The sequence below is a fragment of the Rattus norvegicus genome, chromosome 17, assembly GCF_036323735.1.
Source record: "Rattus norvegicus strain BN/NHsdMcwi chromosome 17, GRCr8, whole genome shotgun sequence".
Classification (NCBI taxonomy): Eukaryota; Metazoa; Chordata; class Mammalia; order Rodentia; family Muridae; genus Rattus; species Rattus norvegicus.
The window spans coordinates 78,537,908-78,556,605 of record NC_086035.1 but is presented as its reverse complement, the minus strand read 5'-3'; the positions used below and the strand labels follow the sequence as shown (position 1 = coordinate 78,556,605).

The following is an 18,698-nucleotide window of genomic DNA, read 5'->3' as shown; positions in this document are numbered from 1 at the left end:
CTGACATACATTTTATCTGCCTCTTGACAAAGGTAATATGTTCCATTGATCAAATCAGGAATTAAAGTTCGGGGTGACATGCAGCCCTGCCCAGAAACACAAACAGCCATGAAAACAGAGGTCAATTCTAAGCACGTGAGAAAGACAAACAGCCCTTTCTAGCCCTTGCACGGGAAACAATGCATTTCAGACTGAACAACTGGTAGTTCATCCCATGCGCTAACAGATACTCTGTTAGTTTTTTTAACTGGATATTTTATTTATTTACATTTCAAATGTTATCCTTATCCCCCTTTCCTGATTTCCCCTCTGGAAACCCCCATCCCATTACCCTTCCCCCTGCTTCTATGAGGGTGCTTCCCCACCCCCTCCCACTTCTCCACCCTGGCATTTCCCTACACTGGGGCATCAATCCTTCCCAGGACCAAGGGCCTCTCCTCTTGCTGATGTCTGACAAGGCCATCCTCTGCTACATATGCAGCTGGAGCCATGGGTCCCTCTATGTGTACTCTTTGGTTGGTGGTTGAGTCCCTGGGAGCTCTGGGTGTCCGGTTGGTTGATGTCACTGTTCTTCCTATGGGGTTGCAGACCCCTTCAGCTCCCTCAGTCCTTTCCCTAGACTCTATTTTAGATGTAGTCTCCATCATGGGGGCTGGAAGGCAGACAGTAGCTAGCCAGTCTTTCACCACCCAACCTGCAATCATATCTTCCCCCCATAGCACTCTGGGGCTCTGGAAGCAGTGGGGACAGGGAGGATGCTTTATCTGCTGAGACAACCAACCACGTGGGGTCCACAACAGATGGATGCACAGCCTGGACACTGGTCTACAGGTCGCACAGCTAAAGTGTGTGAAGCATGAAGCTTTCTCCTCTCACCCCAAAACAGCCACCTACCAAGAGCCTTAAAATAAAAGCCATCAAAATTCAAGACAGAGGCCAGTGTTGCACCTTCAGCATCCACAAGCTTCTCTCCCGTCTACAACTGCCTTCCCTCCAATGCCGGCTTCTAAGCTCTCCCTAAGGTCTGGATCCTGGTGCTTTCTAACACCTCTGCCGAGCCCACTCAAGAGTTAAACACACTAGACTGGATGGGAACTGCACTCCCACCAAGCAGTCAGCTAGCTCTACAGGGCTGTGGAGGGAGGGATGAGTCCTGTCAGCCTTCCAAGAGCAATTTCCAAACTCAGACACATTACAACCCATAGGTAAGCGCCTCTGAGTCAGTCGGGCAAGAGTTCAGCTATGTTACCAATTAAGAGAGCTTTTGCAGTGGTCTGAGAACCTTGCTTATATGGGAGCACTCATTCTGGGCCATAATCAACTATTTAACACTCTGAAATTCAATCCCGTCCATAGGACAAACATGCCTGCACAGCGAGCATACACTGAAGAAGCCTTTAAAATGACTAAGAAACACAGTGGAGGTCTCAACTTTGTTACTCAGCACCAGGAGAACAGAATGTTTCCCTCCTACCTGCTTCACACTCATTCTTCAATGTACTATGTAAAATTCTCCCCGCTCTGTAATGGTCACAGTAACTGTAACACATAATATAAATTTTACCTTCACGTACTCTCTCTGTAGCATGAACTTAATAATATCTGTTATTGATTCTTTAATATCAGCAGGAAGATTCTAAAAAAAAAAAGAAAAAAAAAACAACTAGTTTTAGAAGCTACCATAATGAAAACTATTCTATATATTCTGATTTAAACAAACAACAAACAAACAAACAAACAAAAACGTGAGTTAAAAAAGTATTTCCCAGAAGCCTTACCCTTTTCCGGAGCTTTCTGAAAAGTGGTCTGAGGTAGGACTCGGTCTGCTTCTGGGTAGCACTGTTCAGTTTGCCCTGCACGCTGCGTTTCACGTAATCCTCTCTGGAATTCAATTCTTTAGCCCAAACACCAAGAAGAAACTGTTGGGAAAAAAGTTAAGGCTGCAATGCCATTCAGTGGTGTGTGTGAGAAGCTCCCTAACACAGGGACGGTTGGTATAGAATCATCCTCACCACACCATCCTTCTTGAATAAATTGTCATCAAGTAAGATTTAATTAACAAAGAACTTGTTTGTTTCATCATGTGCTTCAAAGTCAAAACAGCCATAATTTATTACTGCTACGGTGTGAAGATGGACCACTTCCTCAAGAGCAAGCTATCAATTCCTTAATGACTGGACTGAAATAAACTCACTATGTTTACTTGTACCTATTACACATAATTCAACTAATCTAGGTTATCATATTTATGTACCATATTATATGCATTTTGATATTTGATCAGTGTTTGAAGTATGTTATATACTATTTGGACTTTCAAAGAACAGAGAAATCAATTTTAAAATCCCACCAACAACTAGTGAAGGAAGAAAAAAAGAAAGAAAGAAAACTAAAACTGTGATCCATGCGGAGTTCTCAGGAACCCAGAGCCCCTTGGGTCTAACTACAGACTCTTTCAGGGGCAGGTGACAAGGACAGACGTGAGGACAGACGTCTCATGGAGGCAGCTCTGTGCTGCTGCCCACTGAGAGTCCAGTTCTACACTGTAGCCCAGGTAGCTTAGAACTCTGGCAGCTAAAGCATTCACAATCCAATGCTTTAAAATTCTAAACAGCAAACTAAAATAAAATGTAACTACAAACAAAAGCACTCCTTGATTTAAGTCTCCCAGTCTGAACACAAACATTTAAATGAATTTAGGATCTGACCATGTTCTCCTCAGATAACTAAAGAGAAATGCTGACAGCAAATAAAGAATTAGTAAATAAGCAAGAATGAGCGAGTATACATAGTATTCAAGAAACGGACCTTGCTCAAAGGTTAGATATGATCACTTTCTGCACTGCCAATGTCCTCCCAAGCTCCCTCCTGCCCACCTCCCCACCTCCCCCTGGCACTTCCCTCTAAGGTATTTGTAGAGAACAGGAAACCCCTTCAAACAGTGCAGTCATTTTCTCGGGCTTTTAGGGAAGGCCCTACACAGAAAGCAGACAACATTTCCATTCGACATCCACCGCATAGACAGCGAGGGGCGCCAGTGGGGCAGCCACTTCTCACCAGGCACTCACCTGACAGGTACAAACAGAATACACCCAACCTAGGAACGCTCCTCCCTCCTCCTCCCTCCTCCGTCCCAGTGTCCACAGTGCTGTCCGCCCCTTCCCTATGGCACTCACCTTCAGGAACTTGGTGATGATGTCCATGTCCTTGTGATCGTCACCTTTCCCTAAGGACTCCCCCAGTGCCTCAAGAGAAGAAAGGGAACACTGTTCACTAACACAGAGCAATTTAAACAGAAGGTGTATGAGAGTGTGTGACCAGTACTGGTTACAGAGGCTTTAATAATGCATACTGGCCAATTTTTATTTTATTTGTTGAAATTTCTAGACAAGTCAGAGAAAACTGCCTATTTCTAGGTAGAGAATTATGAATGGAGAGGTAAGAGAGTCAGCAAGATGGCTCAAGGGTAAGGCAAGTGCTGTCTGCTGTGGCGGGCTGGATAGCCTGAGGTAAATCCCCAAAACCCAGGGAACGGTGGAGAGAGGATCAGGCTCGCACAGTCACACTCTGCACTCCACACGCATGCAGTAGCATATGTCCCTGCCACAAGTCCTGCACACAGTACACACACACACACACACACACACACACACACACACACACACACACTCTCACACACACACACACACACACAGTTCACAGACTATTATTGCCTTACGCAACATATCTGTGTTTGGACATGTGTGTGAGCTCAGAACACAGAGCCCAGAGCTGTGTGCTGTTCAGCAGCAGGTGGGGGGAGGGGGCCAGTGGGGGGTGGGAGGTGTATCGGTGGGGGGTGTATCGGTGGGGGGGTCGGTGGGTGGTGGTGCTGGGAACCAAGCTTTCGAGAGCAGTGCACGGTGTCTTCACAGCTGAGCCTCAACTTGCAAGTTTAATATAAACCATCAGTGACTGTAACAGAGCTGGCCACTTCTCCTAGATGGATAAAATGGCCTACAATCAGATTGTGCTGGTGGTGACAATGCCCTGTGGATATGTTTCATGAGCCACTTGACTGTATACTTTATTTGGGTAAAGTATATTGCATTGTTTAAAAAAACAGGGAAGTCAGGGAGGAGGAATTGAGGGAGGGGAGGGAGGGTTAGAGGGACAGAGAGGGGGAGGGAACGAGTCTGACTGATGAGGGAATGCTCACTCCAATTATTTAGTAAAAGTTACAAAGCATCTTACATGAGTGATGAGGGGAGGGCAATAAAATGGCGTCCCCAGCCACGACCTTGCTCTAGAGATCTCTGCACACTCAGAAGCCAGAGACTGAAGCAAACACAAGCAACAGCTTGTACTATGTTAAAGTAAACACAGAAAACTCTAACCTGCATTTGTTAATGCTAGACACTTACATGACACAAGACTGTTTTTCATGAAGATTACACACCTTGTTCTCATGAACACAGTGCCAGAATCAGGCGGTTATACAGTGGCAAGTGCTAGCAGAAATGTATGGACACGCCCCTCATGTGCTGCTAGCAGGACAGCCCTGGGACAACCATGCCACAGAGCCGTTTGGTAGCACTCAGACGAATTAAAGATGTACGGATAAGCAACACAATTCTGTTCCAGTCCATGTCTCTGGCTAAGGAAGAGCTGAGAGCAACCAAAGTGCCCATTGTTACAAGAAATCTAAAATACAAGAATGCTGTAATATACAGCCAAAGCAAGAAAATCAAGTGTGGATCTTAAAAACAATATGAAATGGGGAAACAGCAATAAAATAAAGATCATCACCACAGAACACTGTTACTTTACATGCAATAAAAACTGTAAGCTTTTCAGGCACATCACCGGCAAATAGAAGGATGCACACCAATGCTCCAGTGATCACCTCGGAAGGTAGGACAGGTGAGTGAGCGAGAGAATGAGGGAGCGAAGCCAGCCTGCGGGACAAGGAAGGAGTGACCGGTGCAGAAACATCGTCCAACTCAGTGACTTGCTCCTGAGGAGGAAGGGACGCTGGGGAGCAGGCTGAGCTGGGGCAGAGCCTACCTCTAACTCCTCAATGGTGGTGTTTTCCTCGTGAACCTTCAGATCATTCTGTGTGTCCTCCTCTCCAGGTTCCTGACCACCCACGATTTCATTCAAGTACTGCTGGTCAATCTTGTCCAGAGCCGCTTTTAGGTCATTCCTTAAGCCCTAGGGTGAGAACAAGAAGTGCACCAGTTAGGAAGGAAGCGCCACCGTGTGTCATCTGGGCTCCTTCCTTCTTATCACATACAATGCAGCTGGGCTGTCGCTCAGTCAGCAGGGTGCTTGCCTAGCGGCAGGAAGCTCTCCAGGTCATGGTAGGACACACCTGTAGCCACAGCAGTTGAAGGTAGAGGGAAGAGGACCAGGTGGTTCAGTTCTAGAGCAGCCTGGGCTACATGAACTTGTCTCAACCTTCCTCTCCCAAATCCATGCCAAACAATGCGTGTCCTGTCAAGGGCTTGTCCAAACTAGGGGAGGAGACAGATCACATCATTACACTAACACTAGCATCACTGGGAAGTTAACTCTTATACACATATTTAAAACAATGCATACACTGTCCAGTCTATTGTGAAGAGCAAGAAGACAGACATAATACAAATCTAAAAATCCTCATCATAATGTTCTAATAACCAAGGTGAGTGACTGTGACCAGGTCTCACCAGAGGTCCCCAATCCATTTTCCCAGGTCACATACCTGTCTAACCTCATTCCACTTGCTCTGAACTCCCATAGGTCAATGAAAAACACCTGGTGTCTCTTTAACCAGGCTCTAAACTTTGTTTCTACCAAAGTAGCAAGATTCACATTCAATGTATCTCCTGGCTTGAATATTTAATTAAGAAGAAGAGAACAGACTCCCTTAGCACCAGCTGTGAGGCAAAGAACCGGGGAGCAGGGCTGGGGCTGCTGAGGAGAAGGGAAAGGGAGCAGGGCTGGGGATGCTGAGGAGAGACAGGGAGCAGGGCTGGGGATGCTGAGCAGAGAGCCAGGGAGCAGGGCTGGGGATGCTGAGCAGAGAGACAGGGAGCAGGGCTGGGGATGCTGAGGAGAAGGGACAGGGAGCAGGGCTGGGGATGCTGAAGAGAAGGGACAGGGAGCAGGGCTGGGGATGCTGAGGAGAAGGGACAGGGAGCAGGGCTGGGGATGCTGAGCAGAAGGAACAGGGAGCAGGGCTGGGGATGCTGAAGAGAAGGGACAGGGAGCAGGGCTGGGGATGCTGAGCAGAGAGCCAGGGAGCAGGGCTGGGGATGCTGAGGAGAAGGGACAGGGAGCAGGGCTGGGGATGTTGAAGAGAAGGGACAGGGAGCAGGGCTGGGGATGCTGAGAAGAAGGGACAGGGAGCAGGGCTAGGGATGCTGAGCAGAAGGGACGGGGAGCAGGGCTGGGGATGCTGAAGAGAAGGGACAGGGAGCAGGGCTGGGGATGCTGAGGAAAAGGGACAGGGAGCAGGGCTGGGGATGCTGAAGAGAGAGATAGGGAGCAGGGCTGGGGATGCTGAGCAAAAGGGACAGGGAGCAGGGCTGGGGATGCTGAGCAGAAGGGACAGGGAGAAGAGTGAGAAATGTTATGTGGCAGGGCCTGAGAGGAAAGGTAGACTTGGTTCAGACCCATCCTGCGTGGGAGTTCTTGAGCAACTTACCTTTATGCTTTGGCTGCCTCACTATAAATAGGAATAATTCCACCCACTCCGGAGAGCGGTTCTAAGTAGTAGTTGTTGGTTTACTTCACGTTTACTATGAGCAGGGCTGTTCTCAAGTCTAGCAGAGTTCCTTTCTGAGCTAGTAAAGGCCGTGAGCACTGTCACTCACTACAGCACTCGCTGCATCTGAGCAGCCTACATCCTCTATCACTCAAACCCTTTTAACTTAGCAAGCACTGAGCCTTGCTCTATGTATGTGCAGGACCAGGTGCCCAACAGTTGTCCCAGTGAGCAGAGGACCACGATGTCTCTATTTTGCAAACAAGGCCGGGAGCAGAGTAAAAGACTTGCCACTGGTCACACAACTAATGACTGACATCCAGGAATACAATCCAGGCCCTTTAGACCTCTGCTCTTTCCTCACGACCTTTATACGTTATGTCTAAGCCACATACGCTAAAACAAAGCACCCCTGACCCCAGGGATAGGATATATGTGTCCAAAACTCTGTCATTAGTGGAATGTACTAAGTGCATCAGCAGAGGTTAATTATGGGAACCCAGAGAGGGAAGCAACTAATTCTTTCTGCATTGTGTCTAGAAAAATAAAGACAATATTTTCAGAGGCATTTTAGAGAGACACACTGCAAACACATCATTATAGACAAAGAAGACCACAAATATCCCAGGAACTTGGTATCACAGGGCTGGACTGGCTCTGCTGAGATTCAATGAAGACAGTGGTCTGGAAACAAGGAAAGCAGACAGGAAGCACTAACTAGCACACAGAATGCATGGAGCAAGACCCCTAACCAACCCCAGCTACACCCACCACTCCAAGAGATGGAGTAAGCCTGTGAGTAAAGGTAGGACCAGGCCAAGGGGGTGGGGAGGGCTCCTCACATACACAACCATTTCCATTGGTCTGTAATCACATCTTAGGCAAAGGACTACCTAGTTAGACCAACCAAATGATAGACTGAGTTTGTCTGGTGTCATTAAAGTCCCAAATAACCAAGAAGACTTGATATTAACAAACCCTTCACAGCACCAAGTCTTAGGAAGGTCTGGTATATGGCCAGCCATACACATCTTTCAGTATTTAACAGAGCAAATTGATAAAAAGCTAATGAAGCCACAGAGGAGCTGAGCAAACAATACCTTGATACCCACAGAACCAGACAACCAAGCAAAGCCTCATCCCTGTCGACTGCTCATGGACCAGATGCTGCACACTGACCTGTAACCAGAGCCCCCCACGCAAAATCTACAACTGTTACTGTCAGAAGAAAACACAAAACAACTCCTCAAGTCCTCGGCATATGCAAAGAATTCTGAAACAGAACACAAAACCAACAACTATTGAGAAATTTAAATTAAAATAAATAAAAATTAAGAAAGAATCCATCAATTGGGACTTCATCACAATTTAAACTTCTGCTCAGCAATACTCCATTAAGAAGTACACCGGGGCTGGGGATTTAGCTCAGTGGTAGAGCGCTTACCTAGGAAGCGCAAGGCCCTGGGTTCGGTCCCCAGCTCCGAAAAAAAGAACCAAAAAAAAAAGAAGTACGCCGGTGTGGAAGAAACCAGTCAAAAACCCTACCTGTGCTCCTCACCAAGGGCTTTTCTGCAGCACAAATACAGAACTGTCAAATCACTAAGAAAAAGACAAACACACCAATTAAAAGATGAGCAAAGGGCTTTCATAAGCCTGTGGGATTTGTGGAGACAGATCTCTGGGGAGCCGTGACTCCTGGGACTGAGCTAACTGAGGATGGACACCTGCACTGAGTGTGGGGGTCCCACTCCATGGCCTGTGGTCCCAAATGAAACAAAGAGCAGAAAAAGCCAAACACCAGACAGATCCCTCTGCCCCTGTGTGTATGCAGTGTGACCAACAGCCCCTGCCTTCCCTGCTCTAAGGGACTGCATCCCTTCAGAGTGTCACCAAATAACTGAGGCCCCTTGTCACAGCAATGAAACAACACAGACACTGTACAAAGGAAGGAGAGCAGGAAAAGATGGTCAGTCATCGTCACATCAGGGGCACGGATAAAACCCTGAGATTTTAACATACGAGAAGGAGAAAGGTTTAAAGGTTAACGTCTAACAATACCCCAGGCTGAGCTTCAGGATTGCCCAGCACTTAGAAGGCACGCACTTCTCCTCTCTCGTCAATGCTGCCTGTAGATATTTCCCAAGAAAACATATTTTCCTAGGAGAGTGGGGGACTACACCCTCCTCCCTGAGACCCTGCTTATGAGCGTTCGTGGTAGCAGTGGCCCGAACTGAGGAACAAACCGCCGTATGTTCATGTAACCAAACGAACTGAGCAGTAACATGGGAACTGTACACAACAACGTGGATGGCGCTGTCATCCTGAGCAGCAGAACTGTTTCTACATACAGGAAATACAAAAATGCTAACACCACAACAGCAAGTGAGACTTAGTCCAGTGTCTTCAGTCAGAAGGGTAGCTGCCCAGGAAGAGATATGACAATATTCTTTATCCTTGGATGCAGACGGTCTGCTAATATGTTCACATGCTATTTGTCAAAATCAATGCATTATGCTTAAGACACAGACTTCCCTTAGAAGCACGGGCTTACTTCGGCAGCAGTAAGCGGATACTGTTTCCCATGTTCGCCTATGATGATGCTGTCACTCAAACCCCACGCTGCCCTGACTTACGTGCGACTATCCTACGGTTTAGGTTTGGTCTAACCTCTTACCTTGTTAACTTCTGGTGTGAGAATCTCTATTTTTCTTAAACGCTGGAAAGCATCATAGTCAGTTTCCCCAAACAGCCTCATTGGCTCTCCTCTCTCTCTCAGTCTTCTGATGACCTAGGAGGAGAGATAAATGCCAGGGAGCTTCAAAAGGGAAGACCTAAATGAACATCTCAAGACAGTCTGCATGTTTATCTTAAACTGAAACCTGAGTTTAATAAATATGATTTAATTACCTAAATAGGTGTTTCTGGATGAAATATAAAATCCTTCAAACTTTTAAAAGGAGTGTATTTGGGTGGGCAGTGAACCATGAAGTGTGTGCAGAAGTTGGAGAAAACATACAGGAGTGGGCTCTCTCCTATATCCCAGGGATTCAGCTGAGGCCCACTCTCCACTGAGTCGCTATGACTGAATGGAGATCCTTCAAGTCAATTTTCACATGTCTCAGTTATAAAAGATACACTTATGAATAGGTACACTTGTGAATAGATACACTTGCGAATAGATACATTTGTGAATGAAAGGGGGAAAGTGCTTTACACCAGCACTATTTTTACACAAATATCACATGAATTTTTTTCTAAATAATTTCTATCAGTTTGACATATGAATCTGTAATGCAAATCTAAAGCAAGCCCTTAATGTAAACCTTCTAGTTTTAGACACACACACAGACAGACAGACAGACACACACACACACACACACACACACACACATACACACACATCAGAATATAAGGAAGAAACACACTTTTGGTCCTCATCTCATATAACCACGACCTTTCCTTTAAGTCTCTGTTAATAGGTATGTTAATGACCAAACACCATTTTGAAATATGAAAACAAAAAATGCACAGTGTTTGCTCTTCCAGGATTTCATACAACAGACATGCTAGCTGCATTATGAAAATGCCTTAACATTTTATAACAGCTCAGGTCCTCTGGAGTAATTACTTAGAATGTGTAAATGTGTGTGTATTGTTTAAGCTTGACTACTGGGTGGGAGAGAGGCTCAATGACGGGGAGGCAACGCTGCACAAGCCCCGTGCCCTGGGTTTGATGCCTGAAACCCACGGGAAGGTAAAAGGGGAAAACCGACTGCACAGCGCTGTCATCGTACCTCCACGTGTGTCCTGACATGGGTGCCCACACACACACATGCACTCACACAATGTTAAACATGTTGGGGGCTGGGGGTTACATGTGTGTCTTCCCTGCATGTAGGTCTGGTGCCCAAAGAGGCCAGAAGGGGGCACTGGGTCCCCTAAAACTAGAGTTACAGGCTTGGGAGGCAGCACCATGTGTGTGCTGGGAATCCAACCCCAGACTTCTTAAGAAGCAGCCACTCTCCAAAGCCTTGGCTCCTGGTTTCTGTTGTTACTGCTGCTGTTTTCTGGAGTAAGAACACTACCAAAGGAAACTGAGATTTTGAAGTTCATGGGGAAAAAAGTCTGACCACATAAGATTTTTCTTTCTGGCTACAAAATAAGCAAACCCTTACCTCTTGCCTAGAAAGAGTCATAGGAAGCTTTTCCTCTGCTAGTTCAAGTTCCAGCACTGGATTTGATGACGTTAGTGGTTTCTGGTCATCCTCTTTTGGCTGTACCTATATTAATAGGCAAAAGAAATGAGATTCAAACTTACCAACCTATTCATCATGTCCTCGCCCTAGCCACCGCCTACTAGAGTGTCCCTCCTGAAGAGTAATCCCCTGTCCCCTGAGCACAGGCTGCAGAGTAACTGTGCATGCTTCCAAGAGCTGATCAAACATCCGTCAGGAACAGGGCACGTGGAGAGCATGCAGCCGGCCGAGCGCATTCTTGGTATAAAGAGTCGCATAAGTACAATGCTTTCCAAAACAAAGACACTCAGCAGTGCTTAAACAGCAACTTAACTTCTCCCCGACACTGAAACAGCCCACGTGCTCTCTTGAAAACAACTGATTTGTCTCTGTGAGAAACCTGTCCTCAAGGGTTATCCAATTGCTGCTCACCTGTACAGACACCAAGGAAAGAACTGTTTCCCACTTAGCTTCTTCAGACACAGTATTCCAACCTTGGATAAACCACTACTAGGCATGTGGAAGTGTGTTCAGAGCTGTGCACAACTGGACTACAATAAGCTACCGACCTTGAAGAGAAGGAATGAAGGCTGACTGCCCCTGAGGAGTGTGGACTCTCACTCAAGACCCTGCATAGGAAAATGCCTTCATCTGTGTCCTCATCTCTGGGCAGGAGTCAGTCACAGACTGAGAAAACTGAGTCCTGCAAATTAAAATCCTCACTGTATAGTCTGGAAATATACTGAAGTGTGGTTCCCATCCAACCACGAGAGAAGTTTAAAATTCAGAAGTAGGAATAGATTCAAAGAAACAGAAAGAACTGCTTAAGAAACAAAGAATTCAGGGGTTGGGGATTTAGCTCAGTGGTAGAGCGCTTGCCTAGCAAGTGCAAGGCCCTGGGTTCGGTCCCCAGCTCCGAAAAAAAAAAAAAAGAAAAAAGAAAAAAGAAAAAAGAAACAAAGAATTCTGCAATTCATGATTCTACAGGTTATGGTTAAAGGTAAAACAAAAGAAATAAAAAAACTAATGTTTTGAATACTTACACAGGCAAAAACAGCACCAAGCTTTAAAACCGAGGGCTAGCGTCTACAAAGGAGTAAGAGCAACCACGTGTACTGTCCCTACTCCAAGGAGGGAGGGTCGTTGGAGAGCAACAAAGGTTATCATCCTTTCTCATCACGTAAGTGGGTATTTCTTCCACCTGAGTTCTGATACAAGTATCAGGAGAGGGGGGAGAGGGAGACAGCTGACTGACAGCTCTGGGACAAAGATCTAAGGCACTCGTTCAGATGGAGTCACCATCTCCATCAACAAAAGGAGCACATAAGGCAGGGGCACACTGCATTAGACCTGCTCTCCTACCTCCTGGAAGGGTGGCAGAGGCCGGCGCTCACAAAGACTGACAGCAGACAAAGCTCTGATAAAGGATTCTGACTCCAGGTCAAGCCTGGCCATGATGCTGGGTGAGACAGACATGAGACTCTTCTGTCGACACAGCTACTCAGTGGTTATGTACATAATAAAATGTCTTTTACTTTTCTAAACTAAAAGTAAATGAAGTTGGTATCTTTAAAGAAACCTATCAAAATACATGATAAACTTTTAAGCCTCTATCTTTAGAAATATTCCTTCGATACTCGCCTTTTCCAACAGTAAACTATAAAATCAAATGCATACCCATAGCAGCTACATTCCTCATGCTTTCCTCTACAAATGCTACACCATACAGATTAATTTCCAGAACTTTCTCCAGTCCATGCACAGGAGTATTACCCAATGTAAGATCCAGGATGTTTTGATGGAATCTGTTAGCTTCCAGCCAAGAATTAAACTATGTCTGCTTTGAAAACAACTGGAACGGCTTCTCCACCTTAAAGACTTCAGCTCTTCGCACGCATTATCAACGAGACAATGTGAGAGATCACCTCAGCCAAGCGTCTAAGGCACACAAATGAAGCCTTTCAGACAGCTCACAGATTTAAACACTCTCCTTCTAACCAACAGACGACACAAATGCTGCCCCAAGTTTAAAACAAACAAGCTTACGTCTCTATTTCAAGCATGAGTACTAGGCCCAAAAGGAACTATGGACAATATTAACATAAGGCCAACTTCTTAAAGTAGGCAGGAGGAAGCAGAGGCGTACTGTTTGCTGCTGAAGCGATCAAGGCTGAATGAATAAAGTGTGTTGAGCTCTTTCAAAACACACTGTTTGATTGGGAGAGGTAAGGGAGAGAGTGGTGGGAGAGGGAATATCAGAATGGGGACTTAATTAAAAAAAAAAAAATCAAGCTTTGATCTCAAGCCAGTTCATGCTGTCCACAAAAAGCCAAACCATTCCAAGCCAAAAGTCATGCACATATTTTCCTGAATTCTGTTTTGTTTTGTTTTGTTTTTAAAGCCAAATCAAAACCAAAAACTCATACCTCTCCAGAAGGCTTCTCACTTATAGGCTAACGTATAACATTGATAAATTGAACAGAGATCAATAATTTTGTTATTTAATGACAGCTGTAAAAATGTAAACTCAGAAACACATGACTTAACATAAAAGCTGGAACTTTTTACCTTGTAGCCACATCTTTCAAAATAAGCTTCCTCTTCCTTTTTTGCAAGTTCACTCCGCTTGAAGTACTTTTTATTTTCCTAGCAAAGACAAAACAGTACATTATTAACGTGCCCTTGCAGAAGTTCGTGCCTCATAGTTACCAAGCACTCCTAGAAACCTTGTAAAAACACTTCTCAGTTTCTCAAGAATTTACTACTTTTAGTCCTGAAGATAATCCCACTGAGTTCCTGTGGCTCCCTTCTCCAAAGCGGACCTGTGTTGATATGTGACAAACTCAAGTATTCTACCTGACAGCAACAGTTCTCACAGCAAAGAGAATATACCAACAGCATTTTCAAAATGCTTTTTTATTCAGTTTCTTAACAACTAAGTTCAAAGATCATTTCTACAGACAGATTTATTTTGAACCACATAGAGATATCCTTTGTTACTTTCTCCAGATCGAAGCAGAAATGATAGCACATAGGGCCAGTTCTGGAAACCCCATCAATAGGAGCACTTCAGAGGAATGTGTGAGATCTCATTATCTGGAATTTTAGCAATCTTAGCGTATCAATTCTGGGTTCTGTTACTTTATAGCTCCTCCTTTGCATCAAACGAAAATCCCATTCAACATGTTCTTACAATGCTCATAAACGTCTGAAAGCTTATAGAAGATGGTGCCTTTACAATTTACTCAGTGTCTCAGACAGGAAGAACGGCTGAACCACATGACGAGTGTCCACTGAATTTTAAGAAATTGCCCCACTCTTTCCCTACTTGCTCCACTGTCTTAATCTCCCAATGAGAAGACACAAAAACGGTAACCATTAAGAACTCCACATGTTGGAGTTAGATATACAGCTGTAGTCCCAGCCCTTAGGAGGCTTGCGACCTCAAGGTTCACCCTGGACCCCATGATGAACTTCTTTTCCCCAGAAGCTGCCACCAGCAGCGCCAGATTCATCAACAGTTTCAAACACTTTTATCAGTTACAGCTGAGACGCTGCAGAAGATCTAAAGCACATTCATGAACCAGTTGAGGGCATCCATCTGGGAGGAGATCTCAGGAATTAAAGAGGAAGGGGTTTAATCTCATGAACTGCTTGGAGAAGGCTATAGAGGGTAAAGACCACAGGGAAGAACCGTTGAGTGCGGGTAGAATTCCATGGTCCCCTACTTCCTGCAGCTCTGACGTTCAGCAGTGCAGAACAGAAGGAGACCAAGAACAGCTGCCTGGTGCCACCCTGGCTGGGCCCACCAGCACCTGACAGGCTATGTAGAGAGCAAACAGGTAGCTAATGTCATCCTGACTGGGTCCATGCAGGTCCACATCTACCAGCATCTCACAGGCTATATTGGGAGAGCAAGAGAGTGGCAATCAGCCCCGGGGTGAGGAGACAGCTGGGATTCAGAGCAGGGCAGTCAAAGTTGAGGCCTTCGGTCAACCTGCTGAGCCTGGAAGAGTGTTTCCGGGTACAGCTGAAATACTGTAGGGTTCCAGTGCCTAGACAGTAATAGAGGCCTCACCACTGCCACTGTGCTGCTAGAGACATACAGACACACAGATAGACAGACATACACACACACAGACACATATACCCATACCTCAGATTCCTGGTGCAATTTTCCATCTGGAGGATTGGGGCCCTTTCCAAACTTCTCTCCTGGAGTTTTAGCTAGTATCTCTGTCTGTCTTTCTGGTTCCTGACCATCCTCACGCAAACCCTACATAGCTGTTTCCAATCTATACTGATTATCTTGTCGTTGACGAGCCCAGGGGGCCCTATCATGCTCTCCCCCATCTATAAATATAAATATAAACACACACACACCACACACACACACACACACACACACACACACACACACACACACACTATGAGTGAAATAAATAACCCAATCTGGAAGAAAAAAAGGCAGAAAACATACTTATCAAAGAAAGTGGAGGCCTACATAAAAGTGTCCGGAGAATTAATGACTAACCTAATTTAAATTCGTAAGTCATTTTAATACTACACACACACACACACACACACACACACACAAAATACGTAAGTACCTAAAAAGTCACCCAGGAAGTACTTAGAAATTCTCAAGAAGATGAAAATTAGAACCGTACAGATACCTCTCCACTGAAAAGGCAGACAACATAAACAGGGGGCAAGAGTGCGGACTGGCCAACGCTCAGACACTGATGACAGATGTGCAACATGGTAGCACAATGTTAAAAAAGACTTCGTGGCCTTTTCAATGACAGGCATTCACGTACTCTGTAACCCAGCCGTTTCCAAAGAGCTCTAACAAGGCTTCTCCGGGGCTCACAATCTGCTCAACCAATACTGAAAAACAGCTCAAATACTCATCACTAGGGGAATGGGTAACCGGGTCTACTCAGACAAACAGAAGACAATTCCAGAAATTAAAAAAAAGAAAAGAAAAGAAAAGAAAAGAAAAGAAAGGGAAGAAAAAGGCAGTAAAGTGAGTAGTACCCAGAACATTCTGATCAAATAAAGCTCCATGTTAAAATGTCTATCCTTTTGATATGAAATTCTAGAGCAGGCAACACTGAGATGGAAAAAAAAGCTGCTTCGGCGGGTAACCCACGCAGGGACTGCTTGGAAAGTGAACACAGCTGTTTTAACTCCTCGTGGAGACTGGTTTACACAGCTGTTTGCATTGGTCAAACATCACTGACTAGTAAACAAGATGCACGCAGTCCTTCGCGCATAAATTTTTACACACGCGCACACAAAGAGGAACAAACACTGAAGTCTATGACGTGTGCCAGCTCGCTTAGGGGCAAAGCTTACTAATTCTCAGCAATATGATTTGGAATACATAATGACTAATAAGTTGTTTTATCGGTCTACCTGCAGTTGATATTGGTTAGGACAGCAAGCGCCGCCGAAGTGAGTCAGACCAGGGTTCAAATCCACCCTCTACCCCTTGCTACCCCTGGGCCAGCAACTTGCCCAGGATATGGGGCAGATCTGTCAGCCCCTACCCAAACTCCACGGCCACAGGACTCACCACCAGCAGGTTCCTGTCCTCCACCAGCTGCCGCTTCCGCAGAATCTCTGACTTCAGGATGTCCATCTCGCTCCCAGTGTCTTAACTCCACTTTGCCTCTCCAGCCCGTCGCTGTAACCTCACCCGCTAGGGGAGGGGGTAGAGGACGAACTACCACAAAACCAGAGCCCAATTACAAGAGAACAACAACTGCCCGAGTCGCTTCCGGCGGAAGTTGGGATGAACGAAAGGGAGGTAGGGAGCGCCCCTATGTGCTAACGCTGGCAAAGCCGCTGAGTGTTGTTGCCCCCTAGCGGTACCCTCCAGCTATTCACTTGTGATTTTAGCAGACAGGTAGAACAAAAGCCAAGTGTCGATGTCGGTTTTTCTCTTTAAATGGTCATTGTGCCCGTTTGAACCAGCTTGTTGGCTCCTAAAGTCTCTTCGTAGGTCATCTCAATTGTGTTAAGGCAAGAGTTTTACTAGAACTCGCTTCATAGTTCCTCAATTTACTTGCTTGCTAAGAGGGCTAACATACTAGAGAATGAGAAATACATGAGTAATACAAGTTTTTAAGGTGGCGATATTCATTAATTGCCTATTCAACGCCCTGTAAATGTATTGTGTTTTCTGATTATGCACTCATCAATGAAGATTTTTAGTGATGATTGGAGATATAATCATTCTTTCTTATAATCTAGTCCAAGGAAAAATATGTTGAAATTTTATTTTTATTTGTTTTTTATTTTTATTGTGATTGGGGGCTTACTGTGTTGCGTGGGCAGGTCTCAGACTCTTGATATCAAAGTAATCCTCCTGCCACAACCTCAGAGTGTACCAACATACTTGGTAGAATTTTGGTTTTCTTTGTTTTTTGTTTGTTTTAGAACCATTTATAACGTATTTATTCTAAGTTCCATGCCATGGAGGGATTTTTGTTTTTAGTTGTCATAATTCAACAATATTCTGTGTTACTTTTTTCTATCTAAAAGGAATGAAATAACTAACGTTCAGTTCAAACTCGACTATAGGTTAAGATGGTTTATCAAAATAAAAAAATGATAGGATTGCTCATTAGAAAATTTTATACTCTGTGTGTGTGTGTGTGTGTGTGTGTGTGTGTGTGTGTGTGTGTAATAGGATGCTTCATCTAAAAGATAGATGCCTGGGAACCAGAAAGATGACTGAACAGCTAAAAACAGTTGCTGCCAAGCCTGGTGACCTGAGTTCAATCCCTGGGAATGCACATGTGAAATAAAAGAGCAGATTCTCAAAGTTGCCCTCTAACTACAACACAACATACACACACATATGCACACGCACATTCACGTACGCGAATGCATAATAAATGACTGAACGTGACAACTTTTTTAAAAGTAAAAAATGTGTAACTTCTGTCCTTGGAGGAAACATGCTGGCATCCTTATGTGAATATTTGTTGCGGGGCTCAAACCATTTACCAGCATCCTTCTGACTGAGGAGCTAGAGATGATGACCCCCGAACCTGAAGCGTTGGCATGGCTGATACTAACAGTGTGAGGATTCACGGAGAACTAAAGGCTGCACTGGCCAGATGGGACACTCTCTGAATAGACTCAGAAAGGGCTAGCTCCTCTTCAATGCCCAACTTGATTTCTGTGTTTATGCAAACATGGATTAAATCATGAGGGTCTCAGATTAAAGAATGAAAAAGGCAAATACTTGAGGGAACAAATGAATGAGCAATTTAGACTGTGATCCAGGGGGGCGGGGGAGGGGAGGACAGGGGAGCGGAAAGAGGATGGGCCGAGTTTTAAAAAACCGGCCCGCAGGATGTTAGCATTCTGTCTAAGCTCCGCCCCACAGTTGCCTGGCAATAGCCAGGTGTGCCTGACTCTATGATAGGGGCTGCCCACCTCCTTCTCTTGTCTTCCTGCTCTCTCTGGGTCCTCTGGTCCCTTCCCCCTCTCTTCCCATTGCCTTACCCCCTCCACATGCTCATATCTGGCTTCTACTTCTCTATTCCCCTACATACACACATTCTCTAGTTCATTCTCTCTCTCTCTCTCTCTCTCTCTCTCTCTCTCTCTCTCTCTCTCTCTCTCTCTCTGCCTTTCTCTGTTTCCACCAGCCTCTCAACTCCCCTCCCTATGCCCTACTATTATCTTCCGATTGAATATTCCAGTGTCTGACA

General features: G+C 45.3%; 1 protein-coding gene across 9 annotated transcripts in view; it reads right to left on the bottom strand.

Annotated features, from left to right (window-relative positions):
• The window catches only part of Prpf18 (pre-mRNA processing factor 18), a 31,480-nt gene extending 13,878 nt beyond the window's left edge, over window positions 1–17,602 (bottom strand). For 4 of the 9 annotated variants that reach the window (XM_039095330.2, XM_039095331.2, XM_039095328.2 and 1 more), the window contains exons 1-9: window positions 16,547–17,602; window positions 13,534–13,611; window positions 13,392–13,418; window positions 10,906–11,010; window positions 9,405–9,518; window positions 5,047–5,193; window positions 3,177–3,245; window positions 1,779–1,919; window positions 1,565–1,636 (exon numbers count right to left, since the gene is read on the bottom strand). In XM_039095330.2, coding sequence (XP_038951258.1) covers window positions 1,565–1,636; window positions 1,779–1,919; window positions 3,177–3,245; window positions 5,047–5,193; window positions 9,405–9,518; window positions 10,906–11,010; window positions 13,392–13,418; window positions 13,534–13,611; window positions 16,547–16,612 — 819 coding nt within the window. In that variant the 5' untranslated portion in view covers window positions 16,613–17,602. The other 5 variants (XM_063276042.1, XM_039095329.2, NM_138523.3 and 2 more) reach the window with 4 other exon arrangements.
• Between the last annotated feature and the right edge of the window lie 1,096 nt (window positions 17,603–18,698).